At 40.2% G+C, this 15,379-nt stretch overlaps 1 protein-coding gene across 5 annotated transcripts in view; it reads left to right on the forward strand.

Annotated features, from left to right (window-relative positions):
• TMEM68 (transmembrane protein 68) overlaps window positions 1-1,956 on the forward strand; it is a 33,769-nt gene extending 31,813 nt beyond the window's left edge. For 4 of the 5 annotated variants that reach the window (XM_059901265.1, XM_059901264.1, XM_059901266.1 and 1 more), the window contains one exon: window positions 824-1,956. In XM_059901265.1, coding sequence (XP_059757248.1) covers window positions 824-928 — 105 coding nt within the window. In that variant the 3' untranslated portion in view covers window positions 929-1,956. The remainder of the gene's footprint in view (window positions 1-823) is intronic. The other variant, XR_009498357.1, reaches the window with a different exon arrangement.
• Window positions 1,957-15,379: the final 13,423 nt, after the last annotated feature.

The raw sequence follows: 15,379 nt of genomic DNA on the forward strand, positions 1-15,379 counted from the left end.
TCAATAAAATAAATTAAAAACAAGTAAAAATTGTTGAAATTTGTCATGAATTTAATGGGAACAAATAGTTTTAGAAGATTTCTTGATATATCCTAATTGACTTTTCCATTGCTATGACTTAATTTAAATTCCTATTAAACTATCTAGAAATTGGAGTAAAGGACTAAAGCGTATCTGCTCGTTCGTAGTTTTCCTCACTTTTTCCTATCACACTGCCTGATGTGATTGGTGTGTATGGTGATGAAAGACAAATACATAAAAGTTTATTAACGGGTGAAAAGGAGTGAAAACTTCCATTTGCCTACCAGAAAATTTCCTACTACATTTTTCTTCTGATTTTTTTCCCTTCAGTTCTTTTTAGTGTTTATTATGTCCAAGGCATTGCTGTGCTCAATGCTGGAGAAATGCTAAGATGTATTTTAAGGAGCTTACAACCTGGTGTAGAAAGTTGCCATGCAGACAGTATCTGTAATTCAAGTGTAATAGAGTAAGTATAAGAAATATGCTATGCACAGGGAAGAGCCACTGCGTCAATGAAAGTTCAAGAACCTGCTGTACTAAACACAATTTGCAACGTTCTGTTATTTTTTTGTATGTTTAGAATGCTGAAAGGTTTTTGAAGTTAAATAAACAGTATTACATTAAAAAAAAAAAAAGAAATATGCTATGGGTGTGCTGAGAAGGAAATCATTTATTCTGAGGAGCGATGGGTGCTAAGTTAGGGAAGATTTCTTATAAGTAATAGTATATTAAAATCCTTACTAACTAAATATCTACATTAAGAACTAAAAGAATAACGACTTTTCTTTTGTTTTCTTGATAGACGAAGGATGCTGTTCAAGCTTTGATTGATAAGCACCAAAGAATACCCGGAAACGTTATGAGTGCTTTGCTAGAACGTTTTCATAACAAACAAAAGATCAACTAGAAGACTCTTTAATACATTTATATTAATATGTTTGTGTCTGTAAGACTGTCTTCAAAATTTTGTGGGTTCTATAATTAGTATTTTTTAAAAAATCATGTTAATAAGCATCTTTCACTGAACTTGTTTAACATTGTTTTGTCAATTTTGTTTCTGCGATCCATTGTGTCAGATTTAAACAATAACTCATTACATGCCTAATTATTCAGAAAATGATCATGGTTCTTTTTATAAGTTCCTAATAATGTATCATAAACATAGATTCCTAAAGTTAAGTTTATTAATAACAGCAATGGAGGTTAAACAAACATTCCTAAATAATGCATCTAGTTTCTGTATCTCTTGCACTGAGCTAGTTTTGCAAGGTGGCATAACCTAGGGTTTAGTACAGACACTTCAGTTAGGAAAAAAAATGCTCTTTCCTCTGCCCCTCATTCCTTTCATGACCTTGGGCAAATCACATAATGTTTTTATGCCTCAACAATTCAATTTTTAAAAACATGCTAATATTTTGGTGAGGAATATTGTTTTAAATTCTTTATATTTGCTGTGATTGATAACTGCAGAACCGAAATTATAACTGAATTAATTAAACAATACCAAGATCTTTTAGAAGTTTATATATATATTTTGTCCATAGGATGTTTAAATTATTCCTTCAGGTATGATGTCAAGTTGCCAAGGACAATGAAAAAGAGGTACTGTTTTTCAAATTGAGTAAACAGAAATTAGGGAAAGTAAAATTTCTAATTATTGTTATTATTCTTTCTGGTATTACATTTTCAATGAGACTCTGTAGACAAGCCGTACAGGACGTGCTGTGCATTGTCAGCCCTCTGATATGGCATTTAATAGTGTCAGGTTAGAAATCACGGTTGTGCCCTGCATCTCATACGTTAGAAGCTGATTCTAGGCTGATGAAAGCACAGAGAGAAAGCTCTGCTTTTGCTCAACATCATGGCTTATTCAGCTTGACTTTGCAACCAGTCAGATGGTTTATTGTTTCAATAAAAATATACTTGAATAATGAATTTATGTGAACATAAGTCTTTCTGAAAACTTAATGGCTTTCGATTTGTTGTCTCCTTGAAATCTGAATTTAAAAGTATTTAAACACAATAGCACCAGGAGTCAAATGCAGTATGTCCCTCTCCCTTTTTAAGATATTGAATTACTTGGATTTTTGTATAAATTTTTGTATAACAAGTATGTATGTATGATACGTGTAATGTATATAAAATTAAGCAGCATAAAAATAAAAGTAAAGCTGAGCTGAAGTTCATATTCTTGTGAGATTACATATGTGACATTTTCTTATTTTAAACTGATTTTTTTGTTTTACTATTTATGTATTTTTCACCTACAATCATATTCATCAATCTCAGCTACAATGAATAAACCTGACTTTCCAATGTAATAAATATATTTCAATTCCAATTTCAATGAAAAGAGTCAACTAATGATATTTTGCAGCTTTTTTTCCCTCTCTAGCAGTGAGCAGTTTTTGTTTAGAATTGATAAATATTTCCGGAATGAAGAAATAAATGATCATAATATGAACGAGAATAATATTTTTTGGCAACTATTGGGTTTTAAAAACTGTAGAAAGAACAACATTCATTGCTAATGTAGCAAAAGCCATTATTTTTTACAGTATTTAAGTTTTACTGCTTTACTTAAAACCTTTTTTTCTTCTTGGATACTCAGATTAACAGGAAGGCTTTCTATCTTGTTTGATGCAAGATCTCTATCTTTGCTATTTGAATTTAAATGCCATTTAGAAGAATGAGGGAATGTGACTAAATATAGAGACAAATAATAGTAGAAAGGAGGAAGTGTCGGGGGTTTTTTTGTTTTTCTTTTGTTTTGTTTTTAGTTTACCATTTTGTCTTACATTTAAAAATTTTTTTGTTTTATATTGGAGTATAGTTGATTTACAATGTTGTGTTAGTTTCAGGTGTACAGCAAAGTGAATCAGTTATACATATACATATAGCCACTCTCTTTTAGATGCTTTTCCCATACAGGTCACTACAGAGTACTGAGTAGAGTTCCCTGTGCTCTACAGTAGGTCCTTGTTGATTATCTATTTTACATATTGTAGCGTGTATATTTTAATCCCAACCTCCTAATTTATCCCTCCCCCCAACCTTTCCCCTTTGGTAACCATACATTTGTTTTCTATGTCTGTGAGTCTGTTTCTGTTTTGTAAACAAATTCATTTGTGTCAGTCTTTTAGATTCCACATATAAGTGGTATTGTATGATATCTGTCTTTCTCTGTCTGACTTACTTCACTTAGTATGATAACCTCTAGGTCCATCCATGTTGCGCAAATGGCATTATTTCATCCTTTTTTATGGCTGAGCAATATTCCATTGTGTATCTGTACCACACCTTCTTTATCCATTCCTCTGCTGATGGGCACTTAGGTCGCTTCCATTTCTTACTGTAAATGGTGCTGCAGTGAACACTGGGAAGTGCATATCTTTTCAAATTGTGGATTTCAAGGAGGGGGCGTTTTTCACCCTTTTTGAAACATGTGTCCTCAAGTCAGAACCTGATGAAAGCCAGGGAGTCCCTCCAGAAGCATGAACTTGGCCCACTTTTATGGGAAATCTTTCATACTCTCTCAAAAAAACTTTCATTTTGAAACAATTTCAAATCTACCAAAAAGTTGCAATTATGGTGCACAGTACTTCATATACTTTCAACCCAGATTCCCCAACTGTTATGGCACGTTTGTTTTATTGTCTTCACACACTCTCTCTCCCTCCCTCCCTCTCTCTCTCTCTCTCTTTCTCTCTGTCCTCTCTTTCCTCCCTCCCCACATATATATCTATAAAGTTTTCTCCTACATCGTCTGATGGTAAATGCAGATGCCATGCCCCTTCCTATGTGGCCGTCCATTTACGGCACCACAGAGCAATGATCAAAATCAGGAAATTTATCATTGAGATAATAGTATTATCTGATCTAATGACCGGATTCAAATTTCACCAGTTGTCTCAATAATATCCTTTGCATCAATTTCTCCTCCTGATGCACGGTTCACAGCAGGACCACACACTGCATTTAGTTTTCCTATGTCTTTAGTCACCTTTAATCTGGAATGATTCCCCAGCCCTACTTTGTCTTTAATGATACTGACATTTTTGGAGAAGACAGACTATCTGTTCTGTAGCCACCTCTTCAATCTGTTTTTCCCTGACGTTCCGTCATGATTTGATTCAGGTCATGCATTATTCCAGAAATGCTACGTAAATGATGCTGTGCTCTTTCCAGTGGGTCATATCAGGAGGCATAGAATGTTGGTTTGTGTCATTAGTAATCGTAGTAACTTGATCACTTGGTTAAAGTGGCGCCACCAGGTTTCTTCCCTGTAAGGTTATTATTTCCTTCGTAATGAATAAGTTTATGGAGAGAATATGTAAATATCTGTTCCTCATCAAACTTTCACCCACTAGTTTTAGCATCTTTGAACTGAGTATTGCTGGGATAAATTCTTACTCTGAGGGTTTCAACATGTGAAACCCTCTTATTATTATTCTATTATTCTACGTTTATGAGTTGGCATCCTACTGTAAGAAGAAACTTCCCAATTTCTACCCACCCCACACACACCAAACACTTATCTATCATCTGAGGTTCATATTTTGTTTAAAGGATAATGCATATACTCTTAAGTGATTTAAATATGAGACCCTCTGAAGTTTATGACATTTTATGAACCATTGAAATAATAGACATTTACAGGGCTAAGTTGCATGTGTTTTTGTATTTATGTATATGATTACTATTTTTAAAATATATTTTTGTTACTTTTTTATTGGGCAGATATACATACCAAGATTTACAATTTTAACCCTTTCTAAGTGTACAATTCACTGGCATTAAGTACATTCACAATATGGTGGAACCATCACCACTATCCATTTCCAGAACTTCTTCACCATCCCAAACAGAAACTCTGTACCCATTAAACAATAACTGTCCATTCACTTCTCCCTCATTTCCTGGTAAACTCTATTCTACTTTCCGTTTCTATGAATTTGCCCACTCTAAGTACATTATATAAATGGAATCACAATATCTGTCTTTTTGTGTCTGGCTTATTTCACTTAACATAAATATCTGAGCTCTTTCCTGACACCAAATGACATAGTTCCAACGCCAGTTCTCTGACATCCTCTGGGTGTCCTCCAATTCCATTCAAGTCTGACACTAACTACTGGAGTCAACACAGACCCTATAGGGTAAGGGCTCAGTCCCACAAGACTGCCCCTACTTCAGATGCCAGCTGCAAATGGGGCCCCCAGGCCACTCCCACTTCCACCTGGCCTACTACAGATTTGGAGGTTCCCATGACATCCCCTCAGGTGGCATAATTCCATAGAACAACTCAGACCTCAGGAAACTGCTGTACTAAAAATTTTATTATCAAAGATTCAACCCAGGAAAAGCCAAATGGAAGAGGGCAAGCTACAGGGGGCGGGGTGCAGAGCTTCCACGCCCCCTCTGGGTGCACTACCTTCCCAGCATGTCCAAGTGTTCACCAACCCAGAAGCCTTCCCAAACCTCACAGTGATCACCAGTGGTGGTTGAACTACATCTCTAACCCGTCTCTGCTCCCTGGACGTTGAGGCTGGGGCTGAAAGTTCTAACCCTCTAATCACACAGTTAGTTTTTCTGGTAGCCAGCTCCCACCCTGAAGCTATTTAGCCACCCCCGGCCCCCCCCCACCCCCGACCAGGAGTCATCTCATTAACATACAAAAGGTATTCCTAACAGGACATTCTGAGAGCTTTAGGGGCTCAATGCCAGGAGCTGGGAACAAAGACCAAATATATCTGTTTATTTATTATACCACAATAATGTTTTCAAGGTTCATTCACATTGTAGAATGTGTCAGAATTTCATTCCTTTTTACAGCTGAAAAATACTCGGTTGTAGGTATGTATCACGTTTTGTCTCTATATTCTAAATGTTTCTGTTCCTTGGCTGTTGTGAATAATGTTGCTATGAACATTGGTGTACAAGTATCTGTTTGAGTCCCTGCTTTCATTTCTTTTGGTTATACACCTAGGAGTGGAATTGCTGGATCATATGGTCATTCTATGTTTAACTTTTTGAGGAATCACCAAACTGATTTCCTCCAGACCGTACCATTTTACAGCCCCAGGAGCAGGGCACCAGGGTTCCAATTTCTCCATATCCTCACCAACAGTTGTTATTTTTATTTTTTTTTGAGAACAGCTATCCCACTGTGTGTGAAATGGTGTCTCATTGTGGTTTTGATTTGCATTTCCCTAATGACTAGTGATGTTGAACATCTTTTCATGCGCTGGTTGAACATTTGTATATCTTCACTGGAGAAATGTCTATTCAAATTCTTTGCCCATTTTTGAATTAGGTTTTTGTTGTTGTTGAGTTTTGTTTTTTTTTTACTGAAGTAGAGTTGATTTACAATGCTGTGCCAATCTCTGCTGTACAGCAAAGGCACTCAGTTTTACACATACAGACATTCTTTTTTTAAAATTTATTTTATTTATTTGGTCACGCCGGGTCTCAGTTGCGGCAGATGGGCTCCTTAGTTGCGTGTGGCATGCGAACCCTTAGCTGCGGCATGCACGTGGGATCTAGTTCCCTGACCAGGGATCAAACCCGGGCCCCCTGCATTGGGAGCCTGGAGTCCTAACCACTGCGCCACTAGGCAAGTCCCTACATTCTTTTTTTTAATATTCTTTTCCATGATGGTTTTTCCCAGGAGACTGGATATAGTTTCCTGTGCTATAGAGCAGCACCTTGTTGTTTATCTGTCCTAAATGCAATAGTTTGCATCTACCAACCCCAAATTCCCAGTCCATCCCTCTCCCTCTCCCTCCCCCTTGGCAACCACAAGTCTGATCTCTTTATATGTTCTGAATATTAACCCCTTATCAGATATATGATTTGCAAATATTGCTCCCATTCTGTAGGTTGTCTTTTTACTCTCTTGATAGTGTCCTTTGATGCACAAAAGTTTTCAATTTTAATGAGATCTAACATCTATTTTTTCTTTTGTTGCTTGTGCTATTGTGGTACTGATTGAGGCGGGGATCAAATGATATAACATACAATTTGTTACATGCTAGTTGCCTTTCTCACGAACATTGGAGGGTAGTGGCATGGTGACGTGGGGTTGTGTGTAAGAGCTTTGGATTTCAACGTTCTCAGATAGTTTCCTGGCTCTACCTCCTCACAGCTGTGTGATCTTGGGCAGAATTACCCCTCAAGCCACAGTTCACCTCTATGAAAAGCAAGAGTAATAAAAGCTCCTGTCTCACAGATTTGCTGAGCACATTAATGGAAATCATTCTATAAAGACTTTATTAGCACTTTATAGCATCTAGTAGCATCATATATAAAGCACAGAGTGTAGGGCATGGTAAAACTTATACAGTGAGTAAACAAGCAATCAATCACCACAGAATTTGAAAGCTCAGTGTATGAGTTAGGACTGGTTTGTCTGCATGTGACAGAAAACCCCAAATAATAGTGGCTTCAAAACATTAGAACTTTCTCTTTAACTTAAAAGAAATCCACGGGAATTCCCTGGCAGTCCAGTGGTTAAGACTCTGCGCTTTGGCTGCCGAGGGTCCCGGTTTCAATCCCTGGTCGGGGAACTAAGATCCCACAAGCCGCGCAGTGCGGCCAAAAAAAAAAAAAGAAATCCATGCTTTGGACCCTTCAGTTATGATCTCCTGCTGCTCCGTGAGGCGGGTCATGGTCCCTGAGGCGGGTCAAGGTCAGTCCAGGCTACAGGAAGGAGGGTGGGCAGAGGACGGCTCTACCTCTTTCTCTTAAAGCTGAATCTGGCCTCTGTCCCCCGACACTGATTTAAATCGCGGAGACAGAGTTTTGGGTGAAGTAGAAAAGAATAGCTTTATCGCTTTGCCAGGCAAAGGAGGCCACAGTAGGCTGATGCCCTCAAAACTGTGTGTCCTGCCTGGAGCGGGTAGTGAGGAGTTTTATAGTCACGGTTCAAAGAGGGCGTGGTCAGCTCGTGGGCGTTCTTCTGATTGGTTGGTGGTGAGGTAAGTGGGCGTCGGCATCACCAACCTGGCTCCCGCTGGTCTGGGTCTCCGTGCTTGCGGGCAGCACACGGCTAACTTCTCCCACCCGGTGGAGGTTTCAGGATCTGCAGAACAGCTCAAAGGTACTGGGATGTGTATCCCTCGAGGGGGGGCCGGGCCCCTGCCCCCCGGCTGCGCTCTTGTTTCCTGACGGCCCCTCCCTTGTCTCCGCACCCCCTCCCTTCCCTGATTAGCAACTGTTTGAACCTGCCCATGGGAACTCAGGGAAGGTCGTGGAGGCTGAATGAAGCCTATTTCCTGTAATCAGGAAACGGGGGACACAGGAAGGCTTTTGTGCCCAGGAGCCCCCCAGGGTCCTGCTCGGTCTCCCCCATAGAAGACATTTCCTGGGCTTTTTCACACATTGGTTTAGCTTGCACCTCAATGGCCAACACTTACACGACTACGTCTAACTGCAGGAGGCTGGTGGTGCGTGCCCAGCTACAAACTGAGGTTCCTGAAAAGGAAGAGAGGACACTGGGATACAGGAGGCCATGGCCACCTTGAAGAAATCATGAGTGAGAACGATGTTGGGTGACTGTGGACTCGCAGCCTTGGTCCACTTCTCCTGGCAAATACTCAGACTTAGAGAGGGGGGCCCACAATTTGGAAACTTTGAGGAAGGGAATCCCCAGAAATGAGAGATTTTTCTTGCTCCAGGCAAGAGTGATAAACCAAGGCACATGATCTGGTACAACTCTGGCCTGGGTTCTACCCAATAAGGGGGAAAATCAAGTCCAGTTTTTTTTGTTTGTTTATTTTTTAAACTTATATACTTATTTATATTAGCCTAGAGACAGAAGGAGTCAAAGTAAGTTGTGAACATTGTGTATGCTGCATTACCTTTCTTCAAGTACATATTTTAATATTTTTTTTGCTTTTGACAGAAGATGTATTACTTTTGTAATTTAAATATTTAATCAAATGAATTTAAATAAGAACAGGCACTGTGATAGGTGCTCTTACTGAGGTGTGTCCTGTGAAAGCAATGACATTTCGTGCAGTTATGCTTTTCTATTTCAAATTGACTGGGACTGTTGTGAAGACACCAACAGAATCATAAACTATGATATTTATTTTCTGTCAGCGTTAGCTGAGATAGACAGTAGATGATAAAAATATAAAACACCATTTTTCAAGGGAATTTGTAATATGAGAGGAGGTGAAAACTAGATTGAAAATACTTTGTTACATTCAATTCTTCACTTAGGATGTCCATCTCCCCAGGGGACTAAGCATTAAGTTAATTGAGATGACAATTCTGTGTTTCCGGTCTGCATTTAGATAGAGTCCCGTGTTACTAACAAGGGTTACAAGCAAGCCTGCATTCTTACTACTCGCCCTTTCTTCCTCCTCCAGTCACTTGCTTTTAGTCATACAGGTTTGTTAGTTTTTAGTTTCTCTGCACCTCGCCCCTACTTTTCCTCTGCCTAGCTGCACAATCCCCTCAACTCCTCCAGCTTTCTTTGGCTAACTCTTGTTCAGCTAACAAGTCCCATCCCTGATGGTCTTCTCTGTCCCCCTGCAGGCTTGAGTGCCTTAGATTTCCTTTCTTTTTCACTTGTCACACTTGAGATGCAATAAACATTATCTGCCAGAAGCATGGTAGCACTGTGATTAAGAGCTTGGGCTCCAGAGACAGCCAAACTGGGTTTGAATGTCGCTTCTTCCACATCTTAGTAGGAAGAGCTTGGGCAACTCACATCACCTCTTCAAGCAAAAACCGGATGTAACTTACTTGGCATGGTGCTGGCATAGACGCTGGAAACAGGTCATATATTGTTAATCTTAAGAATCAGCAAATTAAGAGTCATAGCACTGACAGTTGTGCCCTTGGTTCCTTGAAAAATACTTACCATATTATAAACAGTTACTGAATAAATGAACAAAGTGTATGAGAAGACTAAAATATTTTCTTGGGATAAAAGAAGTCATGTGACTGACTTCATATAAAAAAGCAATTTAATTGATTTGTAAAAACTCACCATTGTATTTAAATCCCAAGCAACAAGTTCTACTAGCTAGAAAATTAGAATCAGTTCAAAAATAGTTTGCTCTATTGATTAATCAAAAGAACTTGATTCCCCTAAAGATCAATGTTCAGGACTACACTAACCCTAGAATGTAGACAACAAACAAATCCTCTCTGTAAAATGTATTGCGTTTAGTTTCCTGCAAATCGAATCTAGGAATCGTTCATTTTCATCGATTGGTACTACCATCATGAAATGCTACAAAGAGGTTTCTTTTAAGTGTTCCAGGATACAATTAAATGGATTTTGTGAAATCTGTGTGGGATAACTTTTGGAAAAGAATAGTGTATTTTGTGTGCGTTAAAGACCGAAAAAGAATAATTGGCCTTAAATTTAGGCAAGTGCGGTATTGATTAATTTCTTGAGCCTCAAGGTGATGAGGTACTATAATAGGCTGGAAAGGGAGGTTGTGAAGCCCAGAGAGATTTTTTTTTTAAAAAGATAATACTACATAAAAGACACATTCCATCCATTTTCTCCTGAAAGAACCTTCCTTTCCCTCCTCCACTCGGGTCACATTTGAGCATGTATTCATTCTCTCATCTTTCTTTCTTACTAACATGGGCGATGTTAGTTTTTATGAAAAAGGTGGGTGCCAAATTCTTTACGCACTTTGCATTGTCGTGCCTGTTACCACCTGGAGGCCACTATTTGGCCATTTTAACCAAACATAAACAAAAACAAAAGCGTCTTTTCATAACCTTCTGCTTCAGCATCATTCATGTGCCTCTGCTGCTGCCACCTACTAACCTCCTGATGGAATCAACAATCTCCCCACGCTACCCCGCTGTGACCCTGGACCCCCTGCAACATCTGTTTGAATGGATCATCCAGCATTCTACGTTGCACTGGCTTTGACGCCGGAGGTCCACTGTCCATCCTGAAGCAGCATTCTGTTTCTTCCTTGCTAAAGAGCCACACTTTGTTTTGGGTGACCACCTTCCCCACAAGGCACCTAAAGGTTGCCGATCAGCCTAGGGAAGCCCCTCCCCTTTGCCAGAAATCTGTTCAGGGGTTGGTATGGGACCCACTTCGGGCTCAACTTTTTGAGGAGCTGCTATACTGTTTCCCAGAGCAGTTGCACCATCTTACATTCTCACTAGCTGTGCCCAAGGGCTCCAATTTTTCCAAATCCTTGCCAATAATTATTTCTGGTTTTTTGATAGTAGCCATTTAATGGGTGGGAAGAGGTGTCCCGTTGTGGTTTTGACTTTCATTTCCTGAATGGTTAGTGATACTGAGCATCTTTTCATGTGCTTATTGGCCATCTGCCTGTCTTCTTTGGAGAAACATCTGCCAAGTCCTTTGCTCATTTTTGAATTGGATTTTTTTGTTGTTGAGTTTTAGGAGTTCTTTACACATTCTAGATATTAATCCTTTATCAGATGGATGATTTGCAAATATTTTCTCCTTTCTGTGGGCTGCCTTTTCGCTCTTTTGATAGTGGCCTTTAATGGACAAAAGTTTTAATTTTGGAAAAGTTCAATTTACTTTTTTTCTTTTGTTGCCTGTACTTTTGGTGTCATATCCAAGAAATCATTGCCAAATCCAATGTCCAAATGAAGTTTTCCCCTATGTTTTCTTCTAAAGGTTTTATAGTTTTAGTTCTTACCTTTAGGTCTTTAATCCATCTTGAGTTCATCCATTTTTGCATATGGTGTAAGATGCAGGTCCAACTTTATTCTTTTGCACGTGGAGTTTGGAAAAGAACAGGATTTTCTTTTAGATGCAGCTGAAAACATATTAGCATTGAGGTTCCCAAACTGTCTCAGGTCACAGCATCCTTAGCGTCCCAACAAATTTTGTATGGGGCACCCAGGCCAAGAGCAATACCTAACAATTCCATTCACTAAATAGTTAGATCTAAACAACTTCACATGTATTCAAACCTGAACAGTTTAGCCATTTGAAAAAAGTACTACACATAAATTTGAAAGAAAAAAAACGATTTTAATTTATTCTTAAATAACACAATTACTTACTCGTGGAGTTTCTGGGTCTGTTGGGTGATGCACAACATCTCGGACCTTGGAATCAAAGTGGACACTGCTGCCAACTGAGATGAACTCAGTCCCTTCATTAGGGAAACACCTCACAGAAAGTGCTGTGAGTTTTTTGCATGCTGGGGCAGAGCAGGGCTTAAAATAAAAGTAAGTCCTCAGTGGCGTGCAAATGTCCTCCGGATGGAATGAGGAGCGAGAGGGTTGTGTGCACACTTATTTCATGGGCTCCGTCCTTCCACTCACCCCTGCTCACAGCCACAGAGGTTTCGTCCCCACTGCCCTCCAGCTCTGCAGGAACAAGCTGCAACTCCAGAGCCGGCTGGCTTGCATTCCTCTTAAACCAAGGGATTCAAGAAGCAAATTTAAAACCTGAAAATCTTAGAAATCATCAGCGCAACACCACAAACCACATGGGACCTTCTCCTGGTCTCTTCCAGCCTGGGGGAGGTCAAGTCCAGCCCGTCTGGACGGATGGTGAGGGATGCGTGCAGGTGAGTCCCTTATGGCCCTAGGCTCAGCTCCAACCTGCGCCTTCCCCGTGTGACCGTGGGAAGGTTGCTTATCCCCTGTAAACCTCAGCTCTCTCCACCGTGAAAGGGGATTGGGAACAGACGACAGCAGTTTCAATGTGAGGACTGAATAAGATCACACGTGTCGCACTGTTGCCGTGGCGTCTAGAACGTCACAACTGCTCAATAAGCCGTAGTTGTTGCTATATTATTATTTAGTTTGTTATCAGCATTATCACTAGCCAGAGAATGGCATTTTCTAGAAAGAGTTGCCATAAAGACGTATTAAAAGGTGCATCTGTATCCCACCAGGGACCCAACAAGAAACAGATGACACAGTCAAAAGTGGTGATGGAAGTGAGACGAACGAAGGGCCTAGTTACCATGGTCGGGGGAGGGGTAAGGGAGACCAGGAGAGCACTCCTGGGCTAGAGGCCACCTGTGGCTAGAGACCACCTGTCCCAGCTCTAAGCCAGGGCCGCCCAGGAGCAGCTGTGGCTTGACAGACACAGACAGCCACTGTCAACTCAAGGCTCAGCCTGGAGGGGCCCAGGGGGCTGTATCAGCCGACCTTCCCCTCCTCCCCCTCCCCAGCTTTCTGCACAGGCCTGTTGGCCAAAACTCCAGCCGAAGCCAGAGGGCAGGGGAGTGGTTCACCCTGCCGCTCCCCAGTAGCGGAGTGTATCTGCAGGGACAAACGGGGGAGGACCTGGGCAGAGGTGGGGGGATTCGCCTTGACAGGAGGAAGGGAAGCTCCCGACCATGAAAGGAGATGCCTGGGTCGACGGGGGGATATTTGTGGGAGTGTGGTAGGAAGCTGTGTGAGTTCTAGCATGAGGATTATGATTCTTATTTTCTTGGTAAAGTTCATGGAGCTGCTAATTACAAGACAGAAGGCAACGTGGTGGGACTTTCCAAAAATGAGGGGAAAGTTTGGAAGCATTTTGGGATAGCCACTAAGATTATATAAAGGGTCTTCAGGTTTAGAATCTTGATGATGTTGGAGACCACAGATCCCAATTTACATGGGGTTTTTTTTTTTTTAAATTTTATTGGAGTATAGTTGATTTACAAGGTTGTGTTAGTTTCAGGTGTACAGCCAAGTGATTCAGTTATACATATACATATATTCATTCTTTTTCAGATTCTTTTTCTCATATAGGTTATCACAGAATATTGAGTAGAGTTCCCTGTGCTATACGGCAGGTCCTTTTTGGTTATCTATCTTATATATAGTAGTGTGTGTCACATGGAGCTTTTCATGTTCGGCAGGGTGGGGTCTTAAGCAGAGAAGTGGAATGATTGACTAATTAGGGAAATGCTTAAGCAGAAAGACGTTGATAGATGGGTAGAAAATAGAAAAGTGAAGAACTCTGAGAGCTTCATGAAGTAAAAGTAGGAATTAGGAGAGAGAGTGTGTGATGGATAAAAGCAGATCAGGGTACGCAAGAGTGGAACGTGAGGGTAAAAGGTAAAGATATTCCAGGCTATGACAAAGACAAGTGTGGTCATGGGAAGAGTCGGCTGAGGGTGGAGGTGAAGTTAAAGCAGTTGCATCAGCTAAGACACCCTCCCCCAACTGCTCCACGTGCTGAGACGCTACAGCAGACGCACGGGTACCACGCTCAAGGCAAGCACAGAGATACCGGACATCTTTCAGACACCGCATGAATCACTAGCTTGAAATGGTTCACAATTTCAACATTGGATCACACTACTTACCTTCCATGGCATTATACCTTTGCAAAGGTGTTTTCCAGAGTGGCTGAAATAGAAAGCAAATACCACACAAAACCCAGTGGTTTTCCTGTGAACAGGAAATGAGGGCAGCAGTGTCCAGTTTGATTCCAAGGTTTGAGATGGTGTGCATCACCCAACAGACCCACCCTGTTAATCTAAGTTTTTCCACTGTGTACCCACGATTAGAACTCCTGGTCTAAACCTAGAGGCCTAAGAATTGCCTTCAGGGTGTTGATAAACTCACTGAAATTGCATAATTATACAAGAACCGGGTGGCTGGCTGGCTCAGGATGCATCAAGAAGAGTCCTGATTCACGGGTGGGAACCCAGCAGCCTAAGCCCATTGATTAAGCTTGGACTCCAACGTTAGCTGAGCCAATCGGTATCTTTGCCCTGGAGATTTTGCTTGTCTGTTTCTAAAATTTTTTCACTTTTATTTTTCCTTTACTAGACTGCTGCTCAAAATAAACATAACTTTATTTTTTTCTTTTAATGAAAATAGCACATTAATAGAAATAAATCCAGAAAATACAAAAAGGTGTACAGTAAAAATGACAATTAACCACCACCCAGAGAGAAATCTTATTAACATTTTGATGTGTGCCTTTCCATGTTTTTTCTATGCATATAAAAAATGTGATTATATTACAATGTTCTGTAATCTTTCTTATTAAGCATAACATATCGTATTTTCCTTCATAAAGAATATTGATCCTCAAGATTATTTTTAAATCTGCCATGGCAACAGTCATTGAGTGGCTGTACCATAATTTATTTAACAAGTTCCCTATTGAGAATTGAGAAAACATGCTTTTCATTGTTTTACTATTACGAATAACACCATGATGAACGTATTTGTGCATATAAATTTGTATGCCTTTCTAGCTCTTTCCTTGGGATAAATTCACAGAGGTAAGATGGCTGGGTAAAGGGTATGCATATTAAAAATCTGATTACATATTGCCAAATTACCCCCTAGGGAAGCTGATCTTATTTACACTCCTGGGATCTTGGCGTGAGAATATGTTCCTCCACACGTTACCAATACCAGCTCT

This window comes from Balaenoptera ricei, chromosome 17, assembly GCF_028023285.1.
Source record: "Balaenoptera ricei isolate mBalRic1 chromosome 17, mBalRic1.hap2, whole genome shotgun sequence".
In the NCBI taxonomy this organism is placed as follows: domain Eukaryota; kingdom Metazoa; phylum Chordata; class Mammalia; order Artiodactyla; family Balaenopteridae; genus Balaenoptera; species Balaenoptera ricei.